The 16724-nt window shown below is 28.0% G+C and overlaps 1 protein-coding gene across 1 annotated transcript in view; it reads left to right on the plus strand.

Moving 5' to 3' along the window:
• The first annotated feature begins 13308 nt into the window (after positions 1–13308).
• LOC119677237 overlaps positions 13309–16724 on the plus strand; it is a 9914-nt gene continuing 6498 nt past the window's right edge. Inside the window, exon 1 of the mRNA XM_038088508.1 lies at positions 13309–13359. Within this exon, the coding sequence (XP_037944436.1) occupies positions 13309–13359 (51 nt within the window). The remainder of the gene's footprint in view (positions 13360–16724) is intronic.

Here is a 16724-nt window from a genome sequence, read left to right on the forward strand (position 1 = left end):
GGAATTAAACTAAAACAAAAGGCATTATTCTTATAGAGTTTTGAAAGATCTTTCGATTGGCATTTACCAATTTGAGACACGATGCGTATTTTTCAAATTATAGAGAAAATAAAATTGACCAAAATCGACTTTTTTTGAAAAAATTTATTTTTAGAAAAATCTAGAACAGGTTCAAGTTGCACGGAAATACATCTAATAGAGAATTAATCAGGCTATCAATAGCAAAAAAAATCATAAAAATCGAGTAGACCAATTTTGAGAAATTCTATGTCAAAATCAAATTTCTAAACTCGTCAAATTTCAAGCTTTTTAAAAAATGTAAAACGCAAAAGTATGAAAAAAACTTTCACAAAACCGGATAAATAAGCACCATTTCAATATCTCAACTAAAACATCAAAATATTATTAAAATAAGTATAAATTTTGCACATGTTCCGATATAAGTGCATTTTATTTAAATTTCGAAGGAGGTACAACCTGCACGCTTAAAGTTCCTAAAACTAAATTGATCACTCTTTCAAACAAAACTAATTTCACAAAAATCGAGTAGAACGTTTTTTAATTATATATGTTTAAAAAAGTGGATTTTTTACGAAAAAAATGTATGTTAACTAACACCATTCTAATAACATATTAAGGTGAAAACCTGTACAAGGCTAAAAATTCACCACCATTGTAAAGTTTATTAAAGAACTCTGTTAAAAGTATCTATAGGCGGTTGTATTCTGTGGTAAGGGAATGATAATAAAATTTAATTTATATAATAATAATATTTTAAATTCAATATTTAAATTAAATTCAAAAATATATTGCATATAAATAAAAAAGAAAGATTTTCGTCTGTAAACTGCTAACATATACCGCCATATCGAACATTTTTCAATATATATTAAAAACAAAAATAAAAAGTAGTACAATGTTGCACGGTATTTTTTTAAATTGTTTATATTTTTCTAATATGAATTGATGTAAGAATTATCAAAATCGAGTAGCAAACAATAAAGATATTAACAAAAACAACTTTTGCAGCATATTCACAAATGCATTGAACTCTGTTACTATTAGAAATACAGAAAAACTTTGTATGAGTGAATTGTTTATTTTTAGTAGATCTATAACTTTTAGGAAGACAGTTTTTATGTAAAATTAAATATGTCGGAGATATAAGCAATCAAAGATGAATTTTATGGAAAATCGTTATTTTCCAATCTTTGAGGCTCTTGGGGCACCATTTCCACTTATCCAATTGAACTAAAATTTCACACAGATTATTTTTTTTAGTAAAATGAACCGATCTGGGGGGTGCCGCGGGCAATTTTCCGACTTTCAAAAATTAATGGCACCCTAATGTACATACATATTTGGTTATTACTATATTAGGAATATAATAATACCTGAATATTAATATCTTAAAATAATAAAATAACAAATTCCATAATTTAATTTTGTTCAAAATTATTTTATTATAATTTATATAAAGAAAAAAATATTATGATAATCAGACAAAAGATTGTAATAATAATTAAAAAAAAAGAAAAACATTATAAAAATAGAAGAAAAAACATTATAATAACTAGAAAACACATTATAATAATAATAAAAAGCATTATAAAAATAACAAAAAATAAAAATAAGAAAAAAATATTATGATAATAAGACAAAAGATTGTAATAATAATTAAAAAAAAAAGAAGAACATTAAAAAAATAGGTAAAGAACATTATAATAACTAGAAAACACATTATAATAATAATAAAAAGCATTATAAAAATAACAAAAACACATTATATAAATAAGAAAAAAACATAATAATTAGAAAAAAAAAACCATTATAATAAATAGAAAAAGAAATGCATTATTTAATTTTTTTTTTCAGTTCCCGATTTTCCTTCTCAAGTTCAATTAATCTGATTCGCATTTCATTTTCATTTATTTGGTTACTCTGAAAATATAAAAAAAAACTTTATTAATTTATTTAAAAATTTTAATAAATATGATTTAACTTACATTTCTATTATTTATTGCTGCAGCACCGTTTTCTACTGTCGGCGTCAGCACACTTCGGCTCTCCTCCTGCCGACGGAGGTTTTCCTCATGCCGACGGCGGTTCTCCTCCTGCCGTCGGAGGTTTTCATCATGCCGCCGGCGGTTTTCGTCTTGTCGACGGCGGTTTTCACATCGCAATCAGCTGTTTTCGTCATATTGCCGGTTGTTTCCTCCTTGCCATCGGCGTCCTTTACGCCAACTTCCTTGTTGGTAGTGTTGACGCTGCTGTTGCTGTTGACGCTGGTGTTGCCATTGACGCTGCGGTTGCTAAAGAGAGATACAAAAAAGTTCAATTTTATTATTACATTTAAAATAAATAATAATATAATATTATATATACATATGTTTTAAATTAAATTATTTATATTATTAAATTTACATACAGTCTCACCGCGTGCTAGCAATCCCACTAATACTGCCGTTAGAAGATCTTGGTTCTGAAATAAAAGCATTAAAAATTTAATATTTATATTTTAAATATTTATTCTTACTTTTTTAAATTTAATTTATAAATTTTTAAATATTTTTTATTGATTTATACTTACCATTATTAAGATTTATGCTTCCTGCGCACAACTTTACTGTACAAAAGATAAACGCAAACTATATCAATGTTCAAATTAGGCAAATGCGTTGTTTGTATTTAGTATACAGAAGAACATAAGATATGATATGGCGGTATATGTTATGTTAGCAGTTTACAGACGTAAATCTTTCTTTTTTATATGCAATATATTTTTGATAATTTTAGAAAATCTGTCTACTCATTTTTAAAGATTTATATACCAAAATATTCTAGAATATGTCTATTTTTTAAAAAAATACCGTGCAACAGTGTACCATTCCGTAAAATTTATAATTATTTCAATTTTCATAGTGTCCCCTAACACAGAATATAACCAACAACAAATGCCTGTAACAGAGTTTAATGCATTCGTGAATATGCTGCAAAAGTTGTTTTTGTTAATATCTTTATTGTTTGCTACTCGATTTTGATAATTCTTGCATCAATTCATATTAGAAAAATATAAACAATTCAAAAAAATACCGTCCAGCATTGTACTACTCTTATTTTTTTTTAATATATATTGAAAAATGTTTGATATGGCGGTATATGTTATGCAGCTTACAGAAGAAAATGTTTGTTTTTTATATGTAATATATATTTGATTATTTTAGAAAATCTATCTACTCATTTTTAATGATTTATACACCAAAATATTCTAGAATCTGTGTATTTTTCAAAAAAGTACCGTGCAATATTGTACCAGTTCGTAAAATTTATAATTAATAGAATATTATTAGTATCCACGAACAGAGAATATAACAGCCACAAATGCCTGCAAAAGACTTCGATGCATTTGTGAATATGCTTCAAAAGTTGTTTTTATCAATATCTTTATTGTTTGCTACTCGATTTTGATAATTCTTGCATCAATTCATATTAGAAAAATATAAACAATTCAAGAAAATACCGTCCAACATTGTACTACTCTTATTTTTTTTTAATATATATTGAAAAATGTTTGATATGGCGGTATATCTTATGCAGCTTACAGAAGAAAATTTTTGTTTTTTATATGTAATATATATTTGATTATTTTAGAAAATCTATCTACTCATTTTTAATGATTTATATACCAAAATATTCTAGAATATGTGTATTTTTCAAAAAAGTACCGTGCAACATTGTACCAGTTCGTAAAATTTATAATTAATAGAATATTTTTAGTATCCCCTAACAGAGAATATAACAGCCACAAATGCCTGCAAAAGACTTCGATGCATTTGTGAATATGCTTCAAAAGTTGTTTTTGTCAATATCTTTATTGTTTGCTACTCGATTTTGATAATTCTTGCATCAATTCATATTAGAAAAATATAAACAATTCAAAAAAATACCGTCCAACATTGTACTACTCTTATTTTTTTTTAATATATATTGAAAAATGTTTGATATGGCGGTATATGTTATGCAGCTTACAGAAGAAAATTTTTGTTTTTTATATGTAATATATATTTGATTATTTTAGAAAATCTATCTACTCATTTTTAATGATTTATATACCAAAATATTCTAGAATATGTGTATTTTTCAAAAAAGTACCGTGCAACATTGTACCAGTTCGTAAAATTTATAATTAATAGAATATTATTAGTATCCCCTAACAGAGAATATAACAGCCACAAATGCCTGCAAAAGACTTCGATGCATTTGTGAATATGCTTCAAAAGTTGTTTTTGTCAATATCTTTATTGTTTGCTACTCGATTTTGATAATTCTTGCATCAATTCATATTAGAAAAATATAAACAATTCAAAAAAATACCGTCCAACATTGTACTACTCTTATTTTTTTTTAATATATATTGAAAAATGTTTGATATGGCGGTATATGTTATGCAGCTTACAGAAGAAAATTTTTGTTTTTTATATGTAATATATATTTGATTATTTTAGAAAATCTATCTACTCATTTTTAATGATTTATATACCAAAATATTCTAGAATATGTGTATTTTTCAAAAAAGTACCTTGCAACATTGTACCTATTCGTTAAATTTATATTTAAATTTATATTTAAATAAATTTATTAGTATCCACGAACAGAGAATATAACAGCCACAAATGCCTGCAAAAGACTTCGATGCATTTGTGAATATGCTTCAAAAGTTGTTTTTGTCAATATCTTTATTGTTTGCTACTCGATTTTGATAATTCTTGCATCAATTCATATTAGAAAAATATAAACAATTCAAAAAAATACCGTGCAACATTGTACTACTCTTATTTTTTTTTAATATATATTGAAAAATGTTTGATATGGCGGTATATGTTATGCAGCTTACAGAGGAAAATTTTTGTTTTTTATATGTAATATATATTTGATTATTTTAGAAAATCTATCTACTCATTTTTAATGATTTATATACCAAAATATTCTAGAATATGTGTATTTTTCAAAAAAGTACCGTGCAACATTGTACCAATTCGTAAAATTTATAATTAATAAAATATTTATAGTGTCCCCTAACACAGAATATAACAACAACAAATGCCTGCAAAAGACTTCAATGCATTTGTGAATATGCTTCAAAAGTTGTTTTTGTTAATATCTTTATTGTTTGCTACTCGATTTTGATAATTCTTACATCAATTCATATTAGAAAAATATAAACAATTTAAAAAAATACCGTCCAACATTGTACTACTTTCTTATTTTTTTTTAATATATATTGAAAAATGTTCGATATGGCGGTATATGTTAGCAGCTTACAGACGAAAATCTTTGTTTTTTATATGCAATATATATTTGATTATTTTAGAAAATCTATCTACTCATTTTTAATGATTTATATACCAAAATATTCTAGAATATGTCTATTTTTTAAAAAAATACCGTGCAACAGTGTACCATTCCGTAAAATTTATAATTATTTAAATTTTGATAGTGTCCCCTAACACAGAATATAACCAACAACAAATGCCTGTAACAGAGTTCAATGCATTTGTGAATATGCTGCAAAAGTTGTTTTTGTTAATATCTTTATTGTTTGCTACTCTATTTTGATAATTCTTACATCAATTCATATTAGAAAAATATAAAAAATTTAAAAAAATAACGTGCAACATTGTACTACTTCTTATTTTTGTTTTTAATATATATTGAAAAATGTATGATATGGCGGTATATGTTAGCAGTTTACAGACGAAAATCTTCCTTTTTTATGTGCAATATATTTTTGAATTTAATTTAAATATTAAATTTAAAATATTATTATTATATAAATTAAATTTTATAATCATCCCCTTACCACAGAATACAACCACCTATAAATACTTTTAACAGAGTTCTTTAATAAACTTTACAGTGGTGGTGAATTTTTAGCCTTGTACAGGTTTTCACCTTAATATGTTATTAGAATGGTGTTAGTTAACATACGGTTTTTTCGTAAAAAATCCACTTTTTTAAACATATATAATTAAAAAATGTTCTACTCGATTTTTGTGAAATTAGTTTTGTTTGAAAGAGTGATCAATTTAGTTTCAGGAATTTTAAGCGTGCAGGTTGTACCTCCTTCGAAATTTAAATAAAATGCACTTATATCGGAACATGTGCAAAATTTATGCTTATTTTAATAATATTTTGATGTTTTAGTTGAGATATTGAAATGATTCTTATTTATCCGGTTTTGTGAAAGTTTTTTTTATACTTTTGCGTTTTACATTTTTTAAAAAGCTTGAAATTTGACGAGTTAAGAAATTTGACTTTGACATCAAATTTCTCAAAATTGGTCTACTCGATTTTTATGATTTTTTTTGCTGTTGATAGCCTGATTAATTCTCTATTAGATGTATTTCCATGCAACATTGTACCTGTTCTAGATTTTTCTAAAAATAAATTTTTTCAAAAGAAGTCGATTTTGGTCAATTTTTATTTTCCCTATAATTTAAAAAATACGCATCGTATCTCAAATTGGTAAATGCCAATCGAAAGATCTTTCAAAACTCTATAAGAATAATGCCTTTTGTTTTAGTTTAATTCCTTATATTAACGAAAATATCATTTTTTAAAAATTTTTTGAAAATACAGCCCTGCATTTTCCAGCAACGTTGCTAACTTGGCGCTGGTGTTTTTAGAAATGATAATGCTGCATATGCAAGCGAAACGAAATAAAAAATGGAACAAATTTCAAGCTATTTGATTGTCAAAATGTAAACAAAACATATTTGAAACATTGGTGAATCTAAGTATTCGTTATATTTTTATATATTTTATATATTTTTTATATATTTTATATTTCTTTTGATTTTAGATGACTCAAATTAATAAACTCAAGCGCCACGCATGGACGGAAGAGGATGAGATTTTCCTTACAGCAACTTCTTAATGATAATTAATACCGTCTGTCAGAGTATTTTCAAAATAATCATTTAAGGTTGCTTAATATAATTTAGTGTGCTCGCCTGTCAATGCTATAAAAAAATATTCTGAAGAAGTCAAAATTTATATAATGTTTCTGCTTCTTCATACTTATTTTTAAAAAAAAGATTAAATTTAAGCTTACCACACCCTTGAACTAATAATCGGTGGGCGCCTATTAAATCACTTCAACCTGGCTTCATTTCGTTCAAAAGAAATGTCAAAAATTAAAAGAAATCGATAAACAAAATGCTGTAATGGTTTTCGATGAAATGGTTATCAGAAAAGGATTAAAATATAATAAAAAGCTAGACATAATTGATGGAGTTAATGACAACCGATTTTTCAGTTTTCCAACTATAGCAAAATATGTTTGAGTTTTTATGGTTAAAGGTCTTACTACAAACTAATCATTTATTTTCAATTATTTTTATTCCAACAATGGATTATCAGGTGAATGCCTTTAAAACATTATATTTGAAAATTTAAATATTTTAAATGAAATGGGTTGCAAAATTCATACACTATTATGTGATCAAGGGTCTTCAATCAGAAAATGTTATTCAATCTTTGGTGCTGGAATCCACAATCCATACTTTTTTCATAATAATTTGAAAGTTTATTGCTTTCAAAGCGTTTAAATCAAAATAACCTTGAAAATACTTTCGCAGTTCTTTGTCAAAAGGTGACAATAACTGAAACCCTACAGCAAGCAAATTAAATAGCATTTTAGCGAAAGTTATGGCTTCTATAATTATTCAGTTTAGTTATATAACAAATAATTGAAAAGATTTCATTTTACCGCATACATGTCTCAGACATGTAAACTTGAATATAGACGGTGCGATTTGGTAGCACGCATACCTTGTCTGAAAAACATATAGTATCGTCTATATCCTGGTTAACTCTAGGGCATTTTATAACTGTGTAATAGAAACCTGCTCTGATCTAGAGTGTAATGGCATCGAAAATTGCATTATATCAGATATATTTTCTAACTCAAAGAATATAAATATTGATTTATTGTCTTTAACATACACAATAACATACACATAAATAAATACACATAAAAAAAATTGTGAACCTTGCAATATAAACGTAAAAAATGGAACGAAATTTTGAGTGCTCTAATTAGGGTTTTCATCTACTATAAAAATTATAATAAAATTTCAAATTTCGGTAACCTGTTTGTGCCACCACAAGGTTTTTTCAATTTTTCTTGTAAACATATCGAGGTTTTTGAACACATACACATAGCCAATACACTCTGCGTAGACCTTACGAATTTTGATATGTGATAAAGAAACACAACATAATTAAATATTTTATATTAAAATTTTTAAATATATTTATTCTTTGAAAACTTAAGTTTAAATAGCAAAAGACAAAAATTATATTCGTTTGTTCATTCTTGAGATAACGGGATAAAAATGTCCCTGCATGTAAATATAGGCCCCATAAAGTCTGATGGGGAATGTTTTCTCCAACTTTTTTGTGAAATGCGAAATTTGTTGGTGTAATAGTTACATTTGAAATTTTAACAAATGCGTTAACGAAAACCAAAATATTTTGATATTTCTTCAAACACGCTCGTGTTTTTTTCGTATACAGTCGAATTTTGTCGGTATGCAAAATTTCATTTATTTTGAGGAGTAGAAGCGTAAACATCGTTTAAACGCACGCATGATTTATCGTTAGCAGACGATACTTTATAACTATAAATGAATTATATCTTTTATATTAAATATTATTTGTATTTTCTATCTAGGTAAAAAATCTAGGTATTTTCTATTTTGATTTTCTAAACATGTTATTAAGATAATTTGAAATATTAATAACCTTTGACTAACAAAAATATGTAAATTATCAAACATTATGTTAAATAACAATGAATCTTTTATTTTAAATATTAATTGCATTATGTACCTACGGAAAATTTATTACTAAAACATATCAAAAATAATATTTAAAGTATTAAATAAAATATAATATATAAAAATAAATATATAAATTAAAATTATAATTTAAATATATAACATCATTTTTCGTTACGAAATTACGCATAGCAGTCGCTGTTAACACTTCAACGATTACTTTAAAACTGTTGAGTGAGCAATGTTTGTATTATTTGCTGGAGGCGTGTTTAAAGAATAATCGAAAAATTGGATGAGTAATGGCAAGCTACGACGTCGTACGCTGACAACGAGCGATGCTGTGTAAAAGGCACTTAATATAAGAACAATTAAGACAACTCTTATTAACAACAATGTAAAAAAACTTAGCCAGAATTTAGTTATGAAATTAGTGAAATTATATTTTTAGAATGTTCAGCATAAGAACATTAAAATAATTTCTTTATTAAGGGCGTGTGCGAGTTGTTCTAATTTTATGATAAACTAAATGGTATTTTCATTGGGATTTTTTGCGCTGCAAATACTTAACAACAAAGTTCAAAGAAGAAAATACAAATAAATAATGAAATATACATCCAAAAAGTAATCATTTATCGTTTAAAAGTTTTCTAATAATGATAATTACGCAAATGTTGGTATTTACCAGAATTTCGAGTAGGGTAAATTAAATAAAGATTAAGTAAATTAGGAGTTATCGTTGTGAACATTTTATAAGGTGTTTAATAAATATATAAATAAATAAATTTGAAAACGTTTAACCAAAAATAATAAATAAGTGCAATAAATAAATATTTACATATGTGCAGTGCAAAAAATCCCTAGGAAATTTCAATTTACTTTACCTCAATTTACTCAAACTTGCAGACGGCCTTATATTAACTTTATTATTTATTAAACATCTTATGAAAATATTAAAGTCGCAACCTTGGCGATTTTTTTATTTAGGCACGATTTAGTCACGTTGAAAACATTCTAAATACCAACATTTGACTACATTATCGGCACAATTTAGAATTTCCCTCAATAAGAACGCAAATTAAATCAACACGCACATGGCTGAGCGAGTTAAGTTAAGTTAAGCAGCGGTGAAATAAGTAAATATATAAGTACATACATATTTTATATTCTTAGAATTAATTTCAATTGCAATATTGCCAATATTAGTAAAATAATGAAGACCAATACATACAAAACAATTAATCAAACGAAATATAAACATCCCAGCTCTTCGTTTTTATTTTTCTTTGTTTTGTGTTCGATATAGGTAATTTCGGGGTTGAAATTATAAAAGAATGAAAAAGAAAAGAATTTGAATATGAATAATTTCTTGTTTTATCTGCATTGTATACATTTAGTATGTTTATGATTTTAGTGAAGTGCGTCAAATTAGTGCAGTGACCAATTTTTAATTTTTAAAATCAAAATAAAATCTAAAAATATAAATAAAATATTACTTGTGAATCAAAAAATATTATTAAAATATTTTTTGTGAATTTAACATAAATTAACTGTAAGTATATGCAAAATTAAGTAAATATATTTAAAATTTTAAATGTTATTTTTTTGTTTTGTATTATGTAGAAAGATCAAGAAAGATTAATTGACCAATGTGCTGCGAATACAGTCATTCTAAAGCAAGGGTAAAATGCAGTCAGCTGCTTCAATTGGAACAGTTTCCAATTCAATCTGAGGAGGATTTAATTCAGTTTAACGAAGAAATCACTGCAGTTGAAGTAGTTGTAAGTTTAATTATATATGTTTCTTGCCTTCAATTTCAACTTATTGATATTTTCACATGTAACAATTTTACTAACTCAAAATTTCTTTTCATCTATTACGTTATTTATAGGTTATCGAGTCTGGAAATCTCTTCAAGTGTCTAGTAACAATTCCACAGAAAAATATTCTTTTATATAAATATGTAAATATGTTATATTGTTTTATGTAAATATTAATATTTTGATTTTATAAAACATAAATATAAAATATAATTTATCCAAAAAAATTTTTAGTATTTTATTTAAAAATCAATAGCATAGGTAAAATTGAAAAGGTAAGCTAACATGTCACCGCTGATATGTAGCATTAAAAATTCGAAAAGTTAAGCGAACGATTCAGCGCTTGCCCGCAATGACATGCTCGTGTTAAAGTAATTAGGAGTTCCCTTTGAATAATCAGCGCAAGGCATTACCATTAAGTGCTGAAACAATCGAATACCTCAGCGCTGAAAGTCCCGCTGGGATATTTAAATATACATACAAATTAAAGAAAATGAACATAATATAAAATGCATATATAATACATACATATGTTCTTCGTACAATTTCGTAACTACTGTTTTGCAAACAATTGGCTTGTTTAACGGTTTCTTCAAACCTAGTATTCCGATACTCTTTTATTCAATTACGAATACAATTACGTATACTGTCAATAGAGACTTTATATATTATTCACTCGCAGCAAAATTCCGTACCAAACGTGTAATGCAACAATAAACATGAAAGTTAGCATTTCATTCAGGTCTACTTCACAATCGCTTAGAGTTTCAGAATCATAACTTTGATTTTTCAGGTCAATCACGAATTCAATTACATCATCAAATTGCAAAAATATCGCTAATACTGCTCCGATTCTACTCTCCCCTCTTGTTTCTGAGACAGATTTTAAGATCAATTTTAATTTAGTTTTTAAAAGATTCTAACACTAATACGTATTAGGATAACTTAAATAGATCTATGAAATGACCACTATTTACACTATCGTCCATGCTAAGGGATTCTCGATGAGCTCTTAATGGCAGATTATAAGAGGCTAAGAATAAAATGTCGTATTTTGTGTATCAAGCCCCCATGCCATACTTTGTCGAATGCTTGTGCAACGTCTAAAAACACACAAGAGCAATATTCTCGATTTTCAAAAGCACTTCTTATTTCGTTAGTTATTCTGTTCACTTGCTCGATAGTACCATGTTTTTTACGAAACTCAAATTGATTGCTTGGAATCAAGTCTCTTTCTTAGAGGAAAGACATAAGTTTTGCAAGGAACACTTTCTCAAATAATTTTGACAGACAAGGAAGCAAACTTATAGGTCTATATGATGCGGCTAGTGTTGTATCCTTTCCGGGCTTTTGAACCATTATAATTAACGCTTTTTTCCATTCCGTCGGGATATGTCCAAATTTTTTTCGTCGCTGCGCGCCCATTCACCGGTGGAGTTTCTTAACGGAGGCACTTCTTCAACAGGTGTTTTTATAGTTTAATGAGCCTTCCAGAGTGATCCTTTGTTAGCCGTGTTTGGGGACAGCTTCTTAATATATTCGTATCGTTTGTTTTCTTTGTCTCTTGCAAGAGCGCTTTTTAGTCGATTTACGGCTTTTAATTTAGATTTGGTTGATGGGGATCTATTTTGTTGCCATTCTCGACGAAGTTTTCTTTTTTCGGCTAGAAGTCTTTTGATTTTACTGTTGCTAAAGTGCTGCTTTCTTACCTGAGAAAGCAAATTTTGTGGTGTAGAAATTTCGGCAGCTGAGGAGAGAATCATGTTGAATACTTGTACTGCATCATCTACCTGGTATTTGTTTTTAATTTTGTAATTGGTATGAACGTGAGTACTTATGTGTTTCTTAAATTTCAGCCAGTTGGTGTTTTGAGTTGTAAGTCTTTGTGGACCTTGAATTAGTTGGGGTTCTTCATGAACTATTAGGAAGATTGGAGAATGATCCGATGATAATTCATAACTTGTGTACACCGAAATGGAGTCACGACGAATACCCTTCGTTACAACGAAATCAATAAGATCTGGGATTTTGTTGTTGTCTGATGGCCAATACGTAGGATGCCCGGGTGATGCGACATCTGGTTTGTTGTTTTTGTTTGTTACCACGTTAAAGAGTTTTTGACCTTTAGGATTGCAAAGCCGAGAGCTTCAAAAAGTGTGTTTTGGATTGTAGTCTCCTGCAGCAATGAATTTTTCTCCCAAAGTTTTGAAGAATTCAAGGTACTGCATTTCGTTTACTATAAAGCGAGGGGGGCAATACTCTGCTGATAGGGTAAGATTGTAGGTAAAGCATTGTATGCAGACTGAAGTTGCTAGAAGGACATTTTCAGCACATGAGCTCACAAAATAGTGTTTCAATCTTCTTCGGACTAAAATTCCCGTACCTCCATTTGCTTTGCCGTCAGGATGATTTGTTATGTAAAATATATATACTTTGGTATAAAAAAGTAGGTTTTATTAGTTAAGTGAGTTTCAACTTCATTTTTCAAAATTTCTAATTCAAATTTTCAAAATTCAAAATTTCTAATTTATGTTGGCTTATGCCGTTTGCATTCCATGCACATATTTTTATGGTATAATCAATTTAACTTTTCTTTTTCTTTTGGAAGCGCCGGATTCCAATTTTCTTCTTATATCTCTATCTCTAGAATGTCCTTCAGACATGATGACCTAGAAAGTATTTTCTTGCTAAGTAACTATGTAAGTACTCTTCTATTGGTAAAAAGTAAGAGGTGGGGCTATATATAACGGACATTTTATTTCATCTAATCACAGCCTTTTTTCGTGTACTGTTAAGTAAAACAATCAATATAATCTTAGGTTATTCGTATTTTACCTTTATTGAAATTGTACTTTAGAATTTGGTAACAAACGAGCCAGTGTCTATCATTTTCATTTAACTTTGTTAAGTTTTTAATAGTAATAGGGAACAATAGTTTAAGTGTCGACTTTCCAAAAATGAGATGATGAATACAAGTGTTTTACAAAATTTTAAGTCTGTGATAGATATAAGGAAGTTAATAAAGTGGATATTTTGCCACCGACTTTAAATGTAAATCGCAACACTTTTATTGAAAACTAATAATAAATTTCTAATTTTTAATTTAAAAAAAAAAAATAATGATTCAGAATACACCAATGAAGGATGATTAAAATGGAAAGAATTTCTTATACAATATAATTAATTTACACCCTTATTGTATGGTGAGAGCACAAAAATAAATGGCAACTTAACGTTTCTTAGTCAGTTATTCGAGCTGTTTGAAAATCACAAACAAAAAACAGCTTAAAAACCGCTATTTGCGGGGCATAATTTTTACATTCACTAAAAAAATCATAGACACAACTAATTTAGGATCACAAATACAAAAAATGTGCAGTAGTAGCCATCCTGAAGTTGAAAATGAAAATATGGTTTTGTATTTGTTACTGATGTTATTGTTTCTCCATTATTAAAAGATTCTCTTTCTCACATATTAAGAGACAAACAACATCATTTTTTCTCTGGTCAGAGTAGTTTAAGTTTTAAGTCATATATAGTACATATAGTCATATATATATAGTCATCGACATCACCGACGCCTAGCGCCGCCACTGTCATTGAGTAGTTATTCTTTAAGTTTTGATTAAAGAACCTTACACTTAGTTAAGTTGATATTTAGCTAGATAAATATAATTTAATTTTTTAATGCTATAATTTTATTAATTTTATTTTTTAACTTAAGTTAACTAAAATGATACCTTGGCTTAAAAAAATGATTACAATATGTTCTATCAAGAAGTTACTTTTCCAACTCATCAATGCCTAGATAATTTTTAGCATTTGTACAAATACTTCAAACCTTACATCAGTAATTAATTAAATTCTTTATTGAGAATACCTATAGTTAACTTTACATCTCCATCGCATTCTCAATAATTTCTTAAATTGTTAAATTATATTAGTTTATAAAGTTAGTTTTCAAGTTCCGAATCAGTTGAGAACTATTTGAGGTACATTTAGGGCTAATGTTTGATGCTAATGTACCGCTTTTCTTTTGTGGAATCAAATAATTTTCAAACTAATAACTGAAGCAGAAACTAATTATACTTCAATAGTTTGATTAAGAATAAGATTAGCAATTAATGACTTGGATTTGCACTTTTACACATTTTTCAGCCAAGTGTCGTTTTTAGCTAATAAATCGAAGTGAATATAACGCGGTGCCTTCAAGAAACTCTAATGAAGAAAGAATTGTTAAAATCGGATTAATCATTTTAAACTTTGTGCTGTGATAGCGGAAATGGTTTGGTTTTCGCAATTATGATGAAAACCATGATTTAGATTTATATCAAAAACCCAGGTGTTAACCAGTGGTAGTTTTTGAAATAAGAACTCGTTTTGTAAATTAAAATAAAGTTTCTGTATTTAGTTTATCTCTGAGTTTTTTAACATGTAGTTAATTGAGTTGTGTGCCAAGTTATGAGAAAGTATAAAGCCTACCGTTGTAAAGGTTGAAATTACCAACAGATAATTTCAACCATACATAAAAAATCTGACGTCAGACCGTCAGCAACAAAAGCAACAACAACACTATACTAGTAACTTCAAAAGACATTTTAGTTACACATCACAATACACTATGTTTAACACGTAACATATAATTTAATTTCACTCACTGTGTTGTGTCAGCCTATATGATTTCATTGTAGAATTAGATGCCCTGCATGGCATGGTGGCAAGCCCAGTATGCTCGCCGGTTTTGGATTGGGGTTCTTGGCTACTAAATTCTACTGCTGACAACTAACAAAAAAAATCATGCCATAACTTACTTCTATATAACTTATCATACTGCTATTAACTCTTAAATATTATCTAATTTCACTTCTACTTCTAAAAAAAACTATATGTAGAACTATATATATATAAAAAAAAATTAAACCTGTACTTCAATCTCTGCTTCATACTTCTTACTTCATTTTCACTAATAAATACCTTAAATTCTACCCTACATCGATAATACAAATTTCCTCTTTTCTCTTCTTTTTCTATTCAAAATGCAATACAAAACATTGTGTGCTTCATTTACTCTGTTTCTCTGTTACTCTGTAGAAACATTCGCGTCACATTTGGTCCAGGGCTTTAAACCAAATGATAACGAAAATATGCCTGATATCATGAAACAAAGGATAAATTTTCTACAAGAGCCTTATCAATTGGAACTTCCAATTAAAAGATATACTGTTAATGAAGTTAGGGATATAATAACAAAGTTAAAAGTAAAAAAAGCCCCAGGATACGATTTAATCACAGGCATGGCCTTGCAGCAACTTCCACCAAAAGGATTTGTATTTCTGACTCATCTATTTAACGCTATGATAATAAGGGGATTTATTCCGCCTCAGTGGAAGATAGCGCAAATCTCCATGATACCGAAACCAGGGAAAAGCCCAGAAGACGTCAAATCATATCGCCCAATAAGTCTACTTCCTGTCGAAAGTTATGGAAATCCTGTTTCTAAAGCGCCTTACACCGATTATCCAACAAAACATACTCATCCCTGACCATCAATTTGGCTTTCGCCAAAAACATAGCACAATAGAACAAATTCATAGACTTGTCAGACATATCCATAGTGCGATAGATGGTAAAAAATATTGTACTGCTGCATTTATAGATATTTCACAAGCTTTTGATCGAGTATGGCATGAAGGCCTTCTTTTCAAACTAAAACTGAATTTACCCCTAAATTTTTTCATATTTATTAAATCATACTTCTCGACAAGACACTTTTTCATTAAGCATGGAAACAAAACTGCAATACTTCATGATATAGGAGCAGGAGTATCTTAAGGTATCATAATGGGACCAATGCTTTATCATCTATATACTGCGGATCTTCCCCTTACTGATGAGAGTGTTATCGGTACATTTGCAGACGAAACAGCTGTTTTATCAGTTGACAGTGACCCAATTCGGACTTTCACCAAACTACAAACCTGCCTTAATAATGTTGCTCTCTGGAAAAAAATTAGCGTATCAAACCAAATTAGTCAAAATCTGTTCAGGTAACATTTACTACAAA

The sequence above is a fragment of the Teleopsis dalmanni genome, chromosome 2 (genome assembly GCF_002237135.1).
Source record: "Teleopsis dalmanni isolate 2A chromosome 2, ASM223713v2, whole genome shotgun sequence".
Classification (NCBI taxonomy): Eukaryota; Metazoa; Arthropoda; class Insecta; order Diptera; family Diopsidae; genus Teleopsis; species Teleopsis dalmanni.